Source organism: Heteronotia binoei, chromosome 15, assembly GCF_032191835.1.
Source record: "Heteronotia binoei isolate CCM8104 ecotype False Entrance Well chromosome 15, APGP_CSIRO_Hbin_v1, whole genome shotgun sequence".
Lineage (NCBI taxonomy): Eukaryota > Metazoa > Chordata > Lepidosauria > Squamata > Gekkonidae > Heteronotia > Heteronotia binoei.
In genome coordinates, this window is record NC_083237.1 from 63582472 (window position 1) to 63597227 (window position 14756).

Consider the following 14756-nt stretch of genomic DNA (forward strand, 5'->3'; position numbering starts at 1 on the left):
CCAAAGCAAGCAGTGACAGATAACTGCCAGAAAGAAGACAGTTTCCTCGCTACCATGCTAACCATTTGAGTCACAAAACCAGAATCTTTATTATTTGCCTTATCCCAATTCTACAGTGGGTAGAATATTAATTCTTGATTGAATAGCTATAAAGAATAATGGGGGAATCCAAAGAGGTGTTTTTGAGGGAGGAGAGAACTGGCTGCTTGCTGGTTCCACATGAGGGTTGCTGGGCTGAGAAGAGAACCCAAAAGAACTCCAGTGTTCTTTTTAAAATATTGGGGTTTTTTTATTTTAGAAAGCAAGATAATAATAAAAGGGATACAAAAGATACAAGGGATTATATAACAAAAGATACAAGGGATTTTATAACAAGGTGTTTATCTCAAGGATTATTGTGCATTGTGGAATATATAAAAAAAATAAAAATTATTTCTCCCTAAGATTACCCTTCATCACGATTTCAGAGACGCCTGTATTCTTCATGAATTGTACCCACCAGTGTTCCCTCTAAGCCGAGTTAGTATGAACTAGCTCACAGATTTTTTTAGCCTCCAACCATACATTTTTGTCTTAGCTCAGGAAAATTGACCCCAGAGCACACTAAATGTATGCAGTAGCTCACAACTTTAATGCCAGTAGCTCACAAATTTAATACCAGTAGGTAGCTCACAAAGTAGAATTTTTGCTCAGAAGACTCTGCAGCTTGGAGGGAACACTGCTAACCCACCTGAATCTATCTTTATGAATTGTGTAAGTGAGCTTTCTACCTGAGGCAGTTTATCCTCTCATGGCTGTTCTGAGGAGAAAGACACACTTGTTGCCAACGTGTTGGCTGTGGGTGCCATGTTGCCCACTGACATCTTTCCTGGTGCTTTTAGAAAACTGGCAGGGCTAAGGTTTTTTTTTTCCTTTGCGAGGCTTCTGATTGTCTGTGCAGATTAAAAGGCATCCTGTTGAATAGAACTTCTGCCTGAAAAGTTGAAGAGTTACTAGTAGAGTTGTATGTAACCTCGATTTGCAACAATTTGTGACTGACCTCACCGTGTGTGGCAGCCATTTTGTGACTGGCTCTCTAGGGTTGCCAGTCCCCAGTTGGGGGCGGGGGATCTCCAGGTTTGGAGGCCCTCTCCCCACTTCAGGGTCATCAGAAAATGGGGGGAGGAAGTGTCTGCTGGGCACTCCATTATACCCTATGGAGACCGGTTCCCATAGGGTACAATGGAGAATCGATCTCTGGGGAGGCTGTTTTTTGCGGTAGAGGCACCAAATTCTCAGCATAGAATCCAGTGCCTCTCCTCAAAACACCCCCCAAGTTTCAAAAAGATTGGACCAGGGGGTCGACTTCTATGAGCCCCGAAAGAAGGTGCCCCTATCCTCTTTTATTTCCAGTGGAGGGAAGGCATTTAAAAGGTGCATGGTCCCTTTAAATGTGATGGCCAGAACTCCCTTTGGCATTCAATTGGGCTTGCCTTTGCTCTTGGCTCCACTGCTAAAGTCCCCAGATATTTCTTGAATTGAACCTGGCAACCGTACTTTGTCTCCTGTGATTGGCTCTGCCTCCTATGGCAGCCATTTTGTGATTGTACCCACCACCCTCTGTCAGTATTCCAAGGGTGTCCACAGACACAAAAAGGTTGGGGGGCCCTGCACTTGTGGATCTTTCCTCTGGCAGAATGAGGAGAGAGGGTGGTATGAGAGAACTTTGCTATTTCCAGCTGCAAGTACCACCCCTACACCTCACACCACCACCTACACCTCACACCACCACCACACACCCACTCCAGTGTTTCTATATGTAAACTTAACTCCCTGAAAGCAGAAAACTAGCAACTGAGGGAGGGGGAGTTCAAGGCCAGAGTGCATTCTGGCATGCTGGATTTTTACTTGCATGGGAAACATTTTAAAATATGGGTTTCCCCACCAGCAGGCTGAATGATGCAGTCCATCCTACCCCCTCAAACTGTTGCGTGTGTAGCCCCGGTGTGTAGCCTTGTTTGTCTGTCTTTGGCAGCAGAAAAGAGCAAGAGTCCAGGAGTGCCTGAAAGACAAACACAATTTGTGGCGGGGTGGGAGTTTTCCTGAGGCACTGCTCATTTCTTCAGCCAACTATGTAATGCTGAAGGTCGCTTTGTAGAAAAATAGGTGGTGGAGCTCATTAGCATATGCTGCCCTCCCACCAGCCAAAAGCAACCCGATGCAAGAAAGGAGAGCCCCGGGTGAGTAAGGCCTGCTTGGGCTGGCTAGAGAGCCACCCAGCCCAAGCAGGCCTCGCTTGCCTGGGGCTCTCCTTGGCCACCCCCTTCCCCACAGCCAAAAGACCAGCAAGCCACCCGCCGCCCAAAATCACATAAGAAGCGGAGAAAGGGTGGTGTGGGCTTCTCCAGAGGTTAATAAGGGCTGCTGGGGGCATGGCAAAGCCCCTGGTGGCTGGCTGGCTGCCCGCTCTCCTAATCCAGGGATTGTTATGCAGCTGCACCTACTATTCAATGGACAAGGTAGGTGGGGAGGAAGAGGGGGAACCCTCAGAAAGGTTCAGGAGCTGCACTCCTGTGAGCTCCTTTTGCCTGGGGGGGGCAAAAGATATTAAAAGCATTCCTCGTGTTGCATTTCCCTGATGAAGTTAGTGTAGAAGCTGGGGGGGAGCAGTCGAGTGTGGGGGGAGGCACTTAATTCTTTCTCCAGGTGCTGATTTCCCTTTCTGGAGGAGTCTCGGAAGGATGTGAATGGCAGTCATGTTAGAGGGAACCACCGAACAGGGAGTGTGCTGTTGTGTGCCAGGCCTTTTCACACTTGCTTGTTGAAAGACTTCATGCTTCCCTCTGAGGAGGAATGGGGGGCAGCCGTTTTCCCTTTGCAAGCGGCTGGATCGACCACTCACAGCTCTGTTGCGTGGTAACCCTGAGCGCCAGAAGCCTTTTTCAATATGGCTGCTCTTAGGGTTGCTGTGGCAACAGGCCTCCAGATGGTGATTCCCGCCTGCTCTCGAAGCCTCGAGATCGCAGTAGCCAAGGCCGTTTGAAATGCTGAAGGTTAGAAAGGCTTGCATTTTTGTACCTCACTCTGGGCTGGAGTAGTCCATGTGGGAATTGGGATTGCCAACCTCCAGGTGGCGCCTGGAGATATCCCAGAATTGCAGCTGATGTCTGGACTGCAGAGATTAGTTTCCCTGGAGAAAGTGGCAGTTTTGGAGAGGGGGGATTCATAAAATTGCTGAGCAGTCAGGTTAGAACGGATAAAAGAAAGTACTTCTTCACCCAAAGGGTGATTAACACATGGAATTCACTGCCACAGGAGGTGGTGGTGGTTACAAGCATAGCCAGCTTCAAGAGGGAATTGGATAACCATCTGGAGCAGAGGTCCATCAGGGGCTATTAACCGCAGCGTATTGTTGGAACTCTCTGTCTGGGGCAGTGATGCTCTGTATTCTTGGTGCTTGGGAGGGGCAACAGTGGGAGGGCTTCTAGTGTCCTGGCCCCATTGATGGACCTCCTGATGGCACCTGGGGTTTTTGGCCACTGTGGCAATCGCCAGTGTTGGACTGGATAGGCCATTGGCCTGATCCAACATGGCTTCTCTTCTGTTCTTATGTGACACAGAGTGTTGGACTGGATAGGCCATTGGCCTGATCCAACGTGGCTTCTCTTATGTTCTTATGTGACACAGAGTGTTGGACTGGATGGGCCATTGGCCTGATCCAACGTGGCTTCTCTTCTGTGACACAGAGTGTTGGACTGGATGGGCCACTGGCCTGATCCAACAGGGCTTGTCTTATGTTCTTATGTGACACAGAGTGTTGGACTGGATGGGCCACTGGCCTGATCCAACATGGCTTCTCTTATGTTCTTCTGTGACACAGAGTGTTGGACTGGATGGGCCACTGGCCTGATCCAACAGGGCTTCTCTTATGTTCTTATGTGACACAGAGTGTTGGACTGGATGGGCCATTGGCCTGATCCAACATGGCTTCTCTTATGTTCTTATGACACTGTACCCCTCTGAGGTCCCTCCCTTACCTAAATCCTGCTCTCTGAATCTAGGAATATCCCAGTTAGCAAACTTAGCGGGGACTAACCACCAAATGTATGTTTAACTAACTCAGTTGCAACAGTTTTCCCTCAAGCTTCTTGCTAGCATGTTTATTTGTTTGCTTGTTTATTTATGTTCTCAGTACCCCTTAAGGTTGCCAGGTAAAGAATGGGAGGGGGTAGGGTTGCCAGATCCATGTTGGGAAGCTCCTAGGAATTTGGGGGAGGACAGCAACCTCAGTGGGGTACAAAGCCATAGAGTCCACCCTCCAAAGCATCCATTTTCTCCAGAGGAACTAGGGTTGCAAATCCCCAGGTGGGGGCAGGGGATCCTCCAGTTTGGAGGCCCTCCTCCCACTTCAGGGTCATCAGAAAGTAGATGGGGGAGGAGAGAAATGTCTGCTGGGCACTCCATTGTTCGCTATGGGGACCCATTCTCATAGGGTATAATGGAGAATTGTTTTGTGGGTGTTTGGGGCTCTGGGGGAGCTGTTTTTTGAGGTAGTTGCACGAAAATTTTCAGCATAGCGTCCAGTCCCTCTCCCTAAAAACCCTCCAAGTGTCAAAAGGATTGGACCAGGGAATCCAATTCTATGAGCCCCAAAAGAAGGTGTCCCTATCCTTCATTATTTCCAGTGGAGGGAAGGCATTTAAAAGGTGTGCGTTCCCTTTAAATGTGATGGCCAGAACTCCCTTTGGAGTTCAGTTGTGCTTGTCACAACCTTGCTCCTGGCTCCACCCCCAAAGTCTCCTGGCTCCACCCCCGAAGTCCCCAGATATTTCTTGAATTGGACCTGGCAACCCTAAAGGGAACCAGTCTCGTTACTCTGGAGATGAGCTGTGATTCCAGGGGATCCCCAGGTCCTACCTGGAAACTGGCATCCCTAGTAGCCTTTTGGTTTTTCAGGTGTTGCGTGGCCACGGCTGCATAAGCCTACAGTGTTTACAAGTTAAATCCAGGCTGTGTCTTGCCTAGTTAGGAAAGGCAGAAAAGGATCTCAAAGGCCGCTGGGATGACTTTAGGCCGCCCGAGCTGCAGATAAGCTGCTCTTTACCTTAACTTGGATGAGATATGTACCATAGTATTGCTGCAGAGTGTAAATGCAACATTGCTGCTGAGGGGTGAGTAGATTTGAGGGCTTGGTTATGAGTGCAGCCATTACAGATTGCAATGGGATTTTGCGTCTCTGTGAGTAAATATGTAGAAGGCAATTCTAGTGTGAACTAATGGAGCCTTGTGTCCATTAAAGAACTTTTAAAAAAAACTCAGAAAGGATGTAAGGATGTTGCAAAGAGCCTCTTACTTCTGATCTGCCCGCTCAGGTTTTACAAGAAGTCCTGCTGTGACCTCATGTACTCTGCTGTTAGTTAACTAACCTTACTGGAAGGCAATGACTGTTCAGGGAATCTCCGTGAGCATAAGATAAAACCGACCAGGGTTAAGAGATAACCCTGAGAGATGGGTGGGAGGATGAGCTGCCTTCATCGTGGTTGCTGCGTCCGTAAATCGGGAATGCCAGCCTCCAGGAGGGACCTGGGGATCCCCCAGAATTATAGCTCATCTCCAGAACACAGTTGTCAGTTGTGGGTTGGGGAATTCCTGGAGATTTGGGGGGGGGGAAGGCTTGGAGAGGGCAGGATTTGGGGCAGGGAGGGACCTCAGTGGGATACTCCTAAATGACGTCAAGGCCTTACGAGATCTCGTCCAGTTCCATAAGGCCTGTAAAACAACATTGTTTCAACACGCTTTTAAGAACTAAGGGGAGAGTGCGGCCAAAAGCCGATAAGGCAGGCATATTTATATTACTATCCTTGCACTTTTGTGAGACATCGACCTAGGCCGTCAGCATATCTGGAGACTATGAGAAGCCATGAAGAACTATGGGGCCCCGTCCATTTATCTGTTTATTTTATACATTACACAGCACCAGATATAGCACCAAAGAAGTTGATTTTATATATTATGGTTTTAATCATTGCTTAATGTTTTACACTAATACTGTTTTATAATAGATTACTGTATTTTATGATGTTAATATGCTGTTAGCCGCCCTGAGCCTGTTCGCAGGGAGGGCATGATACAGGAAGGAAGGAAGGAAGGAAGAAAGAAAGAAAGAAAGAAAGAAAGAAAGAAAGAAAGAAAGAAAGAAAGAAAGAGAAATGCCTAATCCTCCTCCTAAAGCAGCCATTTTCTCCAGTAGAATTGGAGAAACTCTTACCATAGAGTTGTTTACCCAAATGCTAGAGCATCCCGCCTGTGCAGTGTGCCTGGCGTGATTATATAATTTCTGGGTGACATCCAGGGGTGGAATTCTAGCAGGAGCTCCTTTGCATATTAGCCACACACCCCTGATGTAGCCAATCCTCCAAGTGCTACAAAAAAGAGTCCTTTAAGCTCTTGGAGGATTGGCTACATCAAGGGCGTGTGGCCTAATATGCAAAGGAGCTCCTGCTAGAATTTCACCTCTGGTGACATCATTACTCCGGGCACATCGGGTGAAGATGGAGCTGTTTGGGGGTGGAGCTCCCCTGCCAACTGGCAGGTTGGAGGCCCTGAAATTGGGGGAAACTGCTGGGAGCAGGGAAAGGGGAACCCTATTCTCCAGGGAATCAATGGGTGTAACCTGGAGACCAGTTGTAATTCCAGGAGAACTCCAGCCTGGAAACTGACAACTCAGCTATACAGATTGGTTCCTTGTCCTTCTGAAATTCCACCCCCCCCCCCCAAATTTCTAGGCGTTTCCCAACCTGGATCTAGCAATCCCCCCCCCCCCCCCATCTGGTAACCCTACTTGTGGCTAGGCCTCCAGGTGGGCCTGGAGATTTCCTGCTTTTCAACCTGATCTCCAGCTGGCAGAGATCAGCTCCCCTGGAGAAAATGTAGGGTTGCCAAGTTCCTGCCGGAGGCGGGGGATCCCCTCTTTGGCGGGCCCCAACCTACCAGCAGGGAGGAGACTGCTGAGGGATCCCCCCCCCCAAAAAAGAGTCCCATTGCCATGTGGCGTTTACAGCACCCGGAAGTGATGTATCACACCAGGCACGTTGCATGCGGACCCTGTAAGAATTTGCTGAAAACTCTATGGTTTCATGTGGGGATGCTCTAGCAATTTGGGGAGGGGGACTCTATAATTTCCCCCCAAATTGCTAGAGTGTCCCCGCTTGAAACCATAGAGTTTGCTGCAAATCCTTGGAGTGTCCCCGCACGATGTGCCCAGTGTGATAACGTCGCTTCCAGGTGACACCACACTGTGCGTGCTGCACACACGTGAAAAAAAGTTCCCTGCTGGGAGCCACGGTGGTCTTGACAACCCTAAGGAAATGGCTGCTTTAAAGAGAGAACTCCAGGGCATTGTACCATGCTGAGGCCCCTCCCTCCCCCAAACCCCACTCTCTCCCAGCTCCACCCCCAAAGTCTCCAGGTATTGGCAACCCTGTGGCCAGGGGAGACCTAGCTGCATTAGGCAAGTTTGTGCTGGGGCACGAGTGAAGATTTTGTTGGCGACAGCTGAGAAATTCCAATTCTGCAGGGCCTGTAAAACAGAGCTCTTTTGCCAGGTTCCAGCTGAGGCGGTAGACGTCACTTGTTACTGGTCTCCCCCCTTCATTCCATCCCAGTGCTATAAGACCTGCTGGACCTGGACAACAGGCCATGTCTGTGAGGCAGAACCTGCCATTTTAGGCTCTATTGTCACTCTGTTGTTTTAGATTTGAGATATTTTACATTGGTCTTTTATTGTTTTTTTACTGTTTATTGTTTTTATGCTGTAACCTGCCCTGAGCCTGTCCTATGGGAAGGGCAGGCTAAAGATAAAATAAAATAAATGGGCCTAGCCAACGATGTGTTTTCTGTTAAGAACATAACAGAACCCATGTTGGATCAGGCCAATGGCCCATCCAGTCCAACACTCTGTGTCACAGAAGAACATAAGAGAAGCCATGTTAGATCAGGCCAATGGCCCATCCAGTCCAACACTCTGTGTCACATAAGAACATAAGAGAAGCCATGTTGGATCAGGCCAAATGGCCCATCCATTCCAACACTCTGTGTCACATAAGAACATAAGAGAAGCCCTGTTAGATCAGGCCAGTGGCCCATCCAGTCCAACACTCTTGAGTCACATAAGAACATAAGAGAAGCCCTGTTGGATCAGGCCAATGGCCCATCCAGTCCAACACTCTGAGTCACATAAGAACATAAGAGAAGCCCTGTTGGATCAGGCCAATGGCCCATCCAGTCCAACACTCTGTGTCACATAAGAGAAGCCATGTTGGATCAGGCCAATGGCCCATCCAGTCCAACACTCTGTGTCACATAAGAACATGAGAGATGCCCTGTTGGATCAGGCCAATGGCCCCTCCAGTCCAACACTCTGTGTCACATAAGAACATAAGAGAAGCCCTGTTGGATCAGGCCAATGGCCCATCCAGTCCAACACTCTGTGTCACAGAAGAACATAAGAGAAGCCATGTTGGATCAGGCCAATGGCCCTTCCAGTCCAACACTTTGTATCACACAGTGGCCAAAAATTTATATATATATATATATACACACACACTGTGGCTAATAGCCACTGATGGACCTCTGCTCCATATTTTTATCTAACCCCCTCTTGAAGCTGGCTATGCTTGTGGCTGCCGCCACCTCCTGTGGCAGTGAATTCCACGTGTTTATCACCCTTTGGGTGAAGAAGTACTTCCTTTTATCCGTTTTAACCCGACTGCTCAGCAATTTCATCAAATGCCCACGAGTTCTTGTATTGTGAGAAAGGGAGAAAAGGACTTCTTTCTCTACCTTCTCCATCCCATGCATAATCTTGTAAACCTCTATCGTGTCACCCCGGAGAAAGAGAAAGAGGGAAGACTGGGCACTGTAAGCAAGCAACTGTGATAGATGGGCCTGAAATGAAGACGTTCCCAAAATGCTGTATGGGCCTCCGTTATCCTGTTTTGCTGGCTCCCTCCTGGGTTGCTGTAACCACTGGCTTTGATGGGGGAAGTGGGAACGGCTTGCGTTGAGCAACGGCGGTTGTGAGCACATGCTTAACATGCAACTTCCTGCTCCTGAGCTTACTACCTCTAAATACCCGCTGATTTCATCTGGGCAAGGGGGTAGCTTGGTCACAAGAAGGCTTGTTTTGGTGCTGTAGTAGCAAAAGGGGAACTTGGCCATCTGTGACTCATTGGCGTTGTTAAGGAGTCTTGGGGTTGGCCCCACCCACTCCAGGCCTCACAAAGAACGTGGGGAGCTGGAGATCTCCCAGAATTACAACCAATTCCCCAAAACAAAAATGACTTATTTATTTTATTATCTCTATATTTAAAATGGGCATTCCGCTTCTCTTGGAGAGCAAGTTTGGTGTAGTGGTTAAGTGTGCGGACTCTTATCTGGGAGAACCGGGTTTGATTCCCCACTCCTCCGCTTGCACCTGCTGGAATGGCCTTGGGACAGCCATAGCTCTGGCAGAGGTAGTCCTTGAAAGGGCAGCTGCTGTGAGAGTCCTCTCAGCTCCACCCACCTCACAGGGTGTTTGTTGTGGGGGAGGAAGGTAAAGGAGATTGTGAGCCGCTCTGAGACTCTTCGGAGTGGAGGGCGGGATATAAATCCAATATCTTAATCTACCTCACAGGGCGTCTGTTGTGCGGGAGGAAGGGAAAGGAGATTGTGAGCCGCTTTGAGACTCTTCGGAGTGGAGGGCGGGATATAAATCCAATATCTTCATCGACCTCACAGGGTGTCTGTTGTGGGGGAGGAAGGTAAAGGAGATTGTGAGCCGCTCTGAGACTCTTCGGAATGGAGGGCGGGATATAAATCCAATATCTTCTTCTTCTTCTTCTTGGAGAAAATGGTTGCTTTGGAAGGTGGATGCATAGAATCAGGGGTGGAAGTCTAGCAGGAGCTCCTTTGCATATTAGGCCACACACCCCTGATGTAGCCAATCCTCCAAGAGTTTACAAAAAAGAGCCTTGTAAGCTCTTGGAGGATTGGCTACATCAAGGGCGTGTGGCCTAATATGCAAAGGAGCTCCTGCTAGACTTCCATCCCTACCTAGAAGGTCCCTCCCCTTCTTTAATCTCACTCTTTCAGATTCCACCCTCAAATCTCCTTCAAACGCAGAGATGGCAGCCCTGGATCTTCCTACACCTGTTGTCACTGCTGCTGAGGTCCAAGCTAGACAGGCCCTGCAAAGTTGCCAGCCCTACAGGGGTAACTTGGTCCCACTTGCTGTGAGGGGCTTTTGGAATACCCTTCTGTGTTCTTGCATTCTCTGGATTTGCAGCATTATAGGAGATAGAGCAACTGGTATCGACACCAGAGACAGAAGGCTAATTTGGAAACACTCTCAGTTGTGCAAGCAACCTATAGGAGTACTTCACTCCTCTCTGGGAATACTGAGTCCCTTTTGGCCACTGATGGGGGGTATGGGGTTGCCAGTTCCAGGTTAGGAAACTACTGGAGATTTCGTGGTGGAGCCACTGAGCTCAGCCTCCAAAGCAGCCATTTTCTCCAGAGGAGCTGATCTCTACGGTCTGGAGACAAGCCGTAATTCTAGGGGATCCCCAGGTCCCACGTGGAGGCTGGGATTCTACTTCTCCCAAAATTTCCTTTTCTTTTTTGGGGTGGTGGTGGTGGGGTTAACAGTTGGGTTTTTAACCATGGTGGTTACAGTAAAGCATGTAATACAACTGTATTTCCCCCTCATTTTTCTTTAGAATTCCATGAACTTACCACCAGACAAAATGAAGTTACTCAGCCAATATGACAATGAGAAGAAATGGGAGCTGATTTGTGACCAGGTAAGAGAGCAAGGTGCTACTTCCCCCCCCTTCCCCAGCTGTCAGCAGAGTAGATTTTAAGCCAGTTTAAAAGCGAGCTTAGCTATTTTTTTAATGCTCTGTGACTTGGTCAACAGGCCACCGAATTTTTAGCTGATGGGACCAAGTTTGACATACTTGCTTGGGCCTTCTTTTAATCTCTTGAGAAACAGAGTTGTGAGCCCTGACTTGGATGGCTGAGGCAAGCTTGATCTCATCAGATCTCGGAAGCTAAGCAGCGTTGTCCCTTGTAAGTACTTGGACGGGAGACCTGAAAGACCAGTAGTCCAGAGGGCAGGGGCAGGCTTTCGGCCACCTCTCTGAACAGGCCCATAGCCCGAAAATTTTGGGTGGATGGGGCCCGGGAAATAAAAAAATTGGTGGGGGGACCGTGGGGCTTGGTTGCGTCTTCCTTCCAGCGGTCAGCCCGCCTGGCCCCAGCTTTCTTTCTGTCACTCCCTCCCTTGCTGTCATTCTCACTGTTACTCTCTCGCTGCCGCTCTCTCTCTCTCTCGCTTGCTCTCTCGCTGTCGCTCTTTTGCTCACTCTCTTCCCTGGTCACACTCTCTCTCCCTCCCCCTTCGCTGTTGGTCTCTCTCTTTCCAATGGAGGGGCCCTATAGAGGGAAGAGGGGGTTAAATAGAGTGGCCTCCCCCCCCCCCCGGGTTCCCCCCATACCTATGGGCCTGTCTCTGAATATCCCCTGTGCCCCTAGTTGGGGTCAGTCACCAGAGTTCAGCATGACTTTCAGGTACCGACACACATCTGCACAAATACAAAAAATACCAGCGAGAGCGAGTGTTGTGTGTGGCATTGTGTGTTCAGATCACCAGGGAACATTTGGAGGGGCTGGAGCACCTTCCCAATGAGGAAAGGCTGAAGAGTCTGGGACTTTTCCGTTTAGAAAAGACATAACTAAGGGGGGGACATGACAGAGTTTTATACAATTATGCATGAGGTTGAGACAGTTGACAACGAGAACTTTTTCTCCCTCTCCCCAAATGCTAGAACTTAAGCATTAAATGATGGGCAGTATGTTCAGGATGGGCAAAAGGAAATACTATTTTACACAGAGAGTGATTCAAATGTGGGATTTGCAGCCTGGGGTTATAATGATATACACATGTGTAGTGAATTAGATTCATGGAGGAGAGGTCTATCAGGGACTACACCATGGTGGCTGGGGAGAACCTCCACATTCAGAGGCTGTCTGAATTGAGTTGAGAAAACTGAAGGCTAAACCAGTATTGAGTTTGGAGGCAGGGTGTTTGTGGCACGAAGGTGGGTGTAAGCCAGATTCACTGTGTGCGGGTGGGGGGGGGGGGAGCCTGCCAGTTTCTGCTTTCAGGTAAGTTGCTTCACACCCAGGTGCCGGTTTTGCAGAGAGCAAAAAGTCATTTGAGAGAGATGTCAGCATCCTGGGCATTGGCTGTCGCATCAGGTCAATGCAAAAAAAAAAACCCTGCAAAAGCTCTTCGTCGGAGGTGACGGTGAGGTGCAAAAGGCTTGCAAAGGGCGGTATGTCTTTCAAAGCTGCCACCTTCAGCTCGATAAAAAATAGCGGCCTGAGAGAAACAGCGAGGCAGCTACCGCCCCCACCCGCCCCCGCCACTGAAGGATCTGCGAACAAGCTGTTGGAAGACAGGGTCACTTCGCCGTATGAGCTGCTGCCAGAGAGACGTGTGCAAAAAAAAAAAGACTGTGAAGCTATATATTTCTCAGCTAATAAAGGAACCGACTTGTGAATGATGCTGAGAAGACGGAAAGAAAGGGGAGAGGAGTGACTCACTGTGCGGCACGCAAATGTCTGCAAGGGACTCTCAGCAGCCCCTTGACAGATCTATTTCGACAGCTCTGCTGCAAGAGCTGCTGCGTCTGAAACAGACCCCTTTGGAGCTCAGAAGGTGTTCCCTGAGCGCACGGCCTGTGGGGAAGGAGAGGGCAGCGGCCTCCTTCCCTGACTCCTTGCCCAGAGTGGAAGTGGAAACAGATCGGCCTCCGGGCCTTGCGAAGGGGGTGGGCTGGTGTCAAAGCAAACGCCAGCGAGAGATGGGTGGGGACGAGTCAGGCTCTGCGAAGGGAGCAGGGGTTGCGTAGGAAGTGGGGAGTGGATTTGAATTTCCTCCTGGCAGGTGTTTGGTTTGTTAAGATCTAAATGCATCAGTGTAAATGTGAGAATGTGTCTGTGGAGGACGACGGAATGAGTGGGAAGCTGGAGTGGGAAACGGGGAGTGCCTGTAGGAGGAGACAGCCGCAAGAATCCGGAAGAATTACAGAGGAAGAATTGCAGATTTATACCCTGCGCTTCTCTCTGCATCAGAAATTCAGGGCGGCTTACAATCTCCTTTATCTTCTCCCCCCCCCCCCCACAAGAGACACCCTGTGAGGTGGGTGGGGCTGACAGAACTCTCCCAGCAGCTGCCCCTTCAAGGACAACTCCTATGGGAGCTATGGCTGACCCAAGGCCATTCCAGCAGCTGCAAGTGGAGGAGTGGGGAATCCAACCCGGTTCTCCCAGATAAGAGAGTTCTGGCTGACCCAAGGCCATTCTAGCAGCTGCAAGTAGAGGATTGGGGAATCCAACCCGGTTCTCCCAGATAAGAGAGCTCTGTCTGACCCAAGGCCATTCCAGCAGCTGCAAGTGGAGGAGTGGGGAATCCAATCCGGTTCTCCCAGATAAGAGAGCTCTGTCTGACCCAAGGCCATTCCAGCAGCTGCAAGTGGAGGAGTGGGGAATCAAACCCGGCTCTCCCAGATAAGAGAGTTCTGGCTGACCCAAGGCCATTCTAGCAGCTGCAAGTAGAGGATTGGGGAATCCAACCCGGTTCTCCCAGATAAGAGAGCTCTGTCTGACCCAAGGCCATTCCAGCAGCTGCAAGTGGAGGAGTGGGGAATCAAACCCGGTTCTCCCAGATAAGAGAGTTCTGGCTGACCCAAGGCCATTCCAGCAGCTGCAAGTGGAGGAGTGGGGAATCCAACCCGGTTCTCCCAGATAAGAGAGTTCTGGCTGACCCAAGGCCATTCCAGCAGCTGCAAGTGGAGGAGTGGGGAATCAAACCCGGTTCTCCCAGATAAAGAGTCCACGCACTTAACCAGACTGGCTCTCCGAGAGGAGAGGAGAAGCCCTACCCTGAGAGGGGGTAGTAGGGTAGGGTGGTGTTGTCAGGTTCCCCACAACCCAGCCACCAGCAGGGGATGGGGGCATAGGATTGCAAGATCCAGGCTGGGAAAGTCCTGAAGATTTGAGGAAGGAGCACGTGGAGGACAGGGACCTAAGTGGGTTGCAATGCCATAGAATCCACCCTCCACTTTGGTGTAGTGGTGAAGTGCGTGGACTTTTATCTGGGAGAACTGGGTTTGATTCCCCATTTCTCCACTTGCAGATGCTGGAGTGGCCTTGGGTCAGCCTTAGCCTCACAAAGTTATCCTTGAAAGGGCAGCTTCTGTGTCACGGCTGGGGCCGGGTCAGGCAAAGTCCAGAGGCAGTCCGAGGTCTGTAGCCAGTAAGCAGGAGGGTCCGAGGCGCCAAATCCGAATCACTGTAGAAGTATCGCAGGTCTGAGGTCCAGAAGCCGAGGTCAGGGAGTCCAGAAGTCCAAAGCCAAAGTCAGGGAGTCAGGAACCAAAGTCAAGCCGGAGTGGATGCTAGAATGTCAGGGAGATGACTAGTTGCTTCCACAAAGCTTCCTCCCAAAGCCCACAGCTATATAGCCCTCTGCTGGCTGTTGCCCGTTTGGGCTAATTGCTGGCTCAGGGAGGCAGCCAGGATCCTGTTACCACTCAAGCATCCTTGCTCTTAGAAGGGCCAGAATCCTCTCAGAACTCAGGGCTCAGGGAGCGTCTTGCTTGTGAGCGTGCCGCCCTCCTCCGATCCCTGAGGTCCTGCCGGAGGCGGTCACGCACACGAGCCACCCG

General features: G+C 50.0%; 1 protein-coding gene across 2 annotated transcripts in view; it reads left to right on the forward strand.

The window, feature by feature from the left end:
• FMNL1 (formin like 1) overlaps positions 1 to 14756 on the forward strand; it is a 136126-nt gene that overhangs the window by 45539 nt on the left and 75831 nt on the right. For both annotated transcript variants that reach the window (XM_060256017.1, XM_060256018.1), the window contains exon 2: positions 10740 to 10823. In XM_060256017.1, the coding sequence (XP_060112000.1) occupies positions 10740 to 10823 (84 nt within the window). The remainder of the gene's footprint in view (positions 1 to 10739; positions 10824 to 14756) is intronic.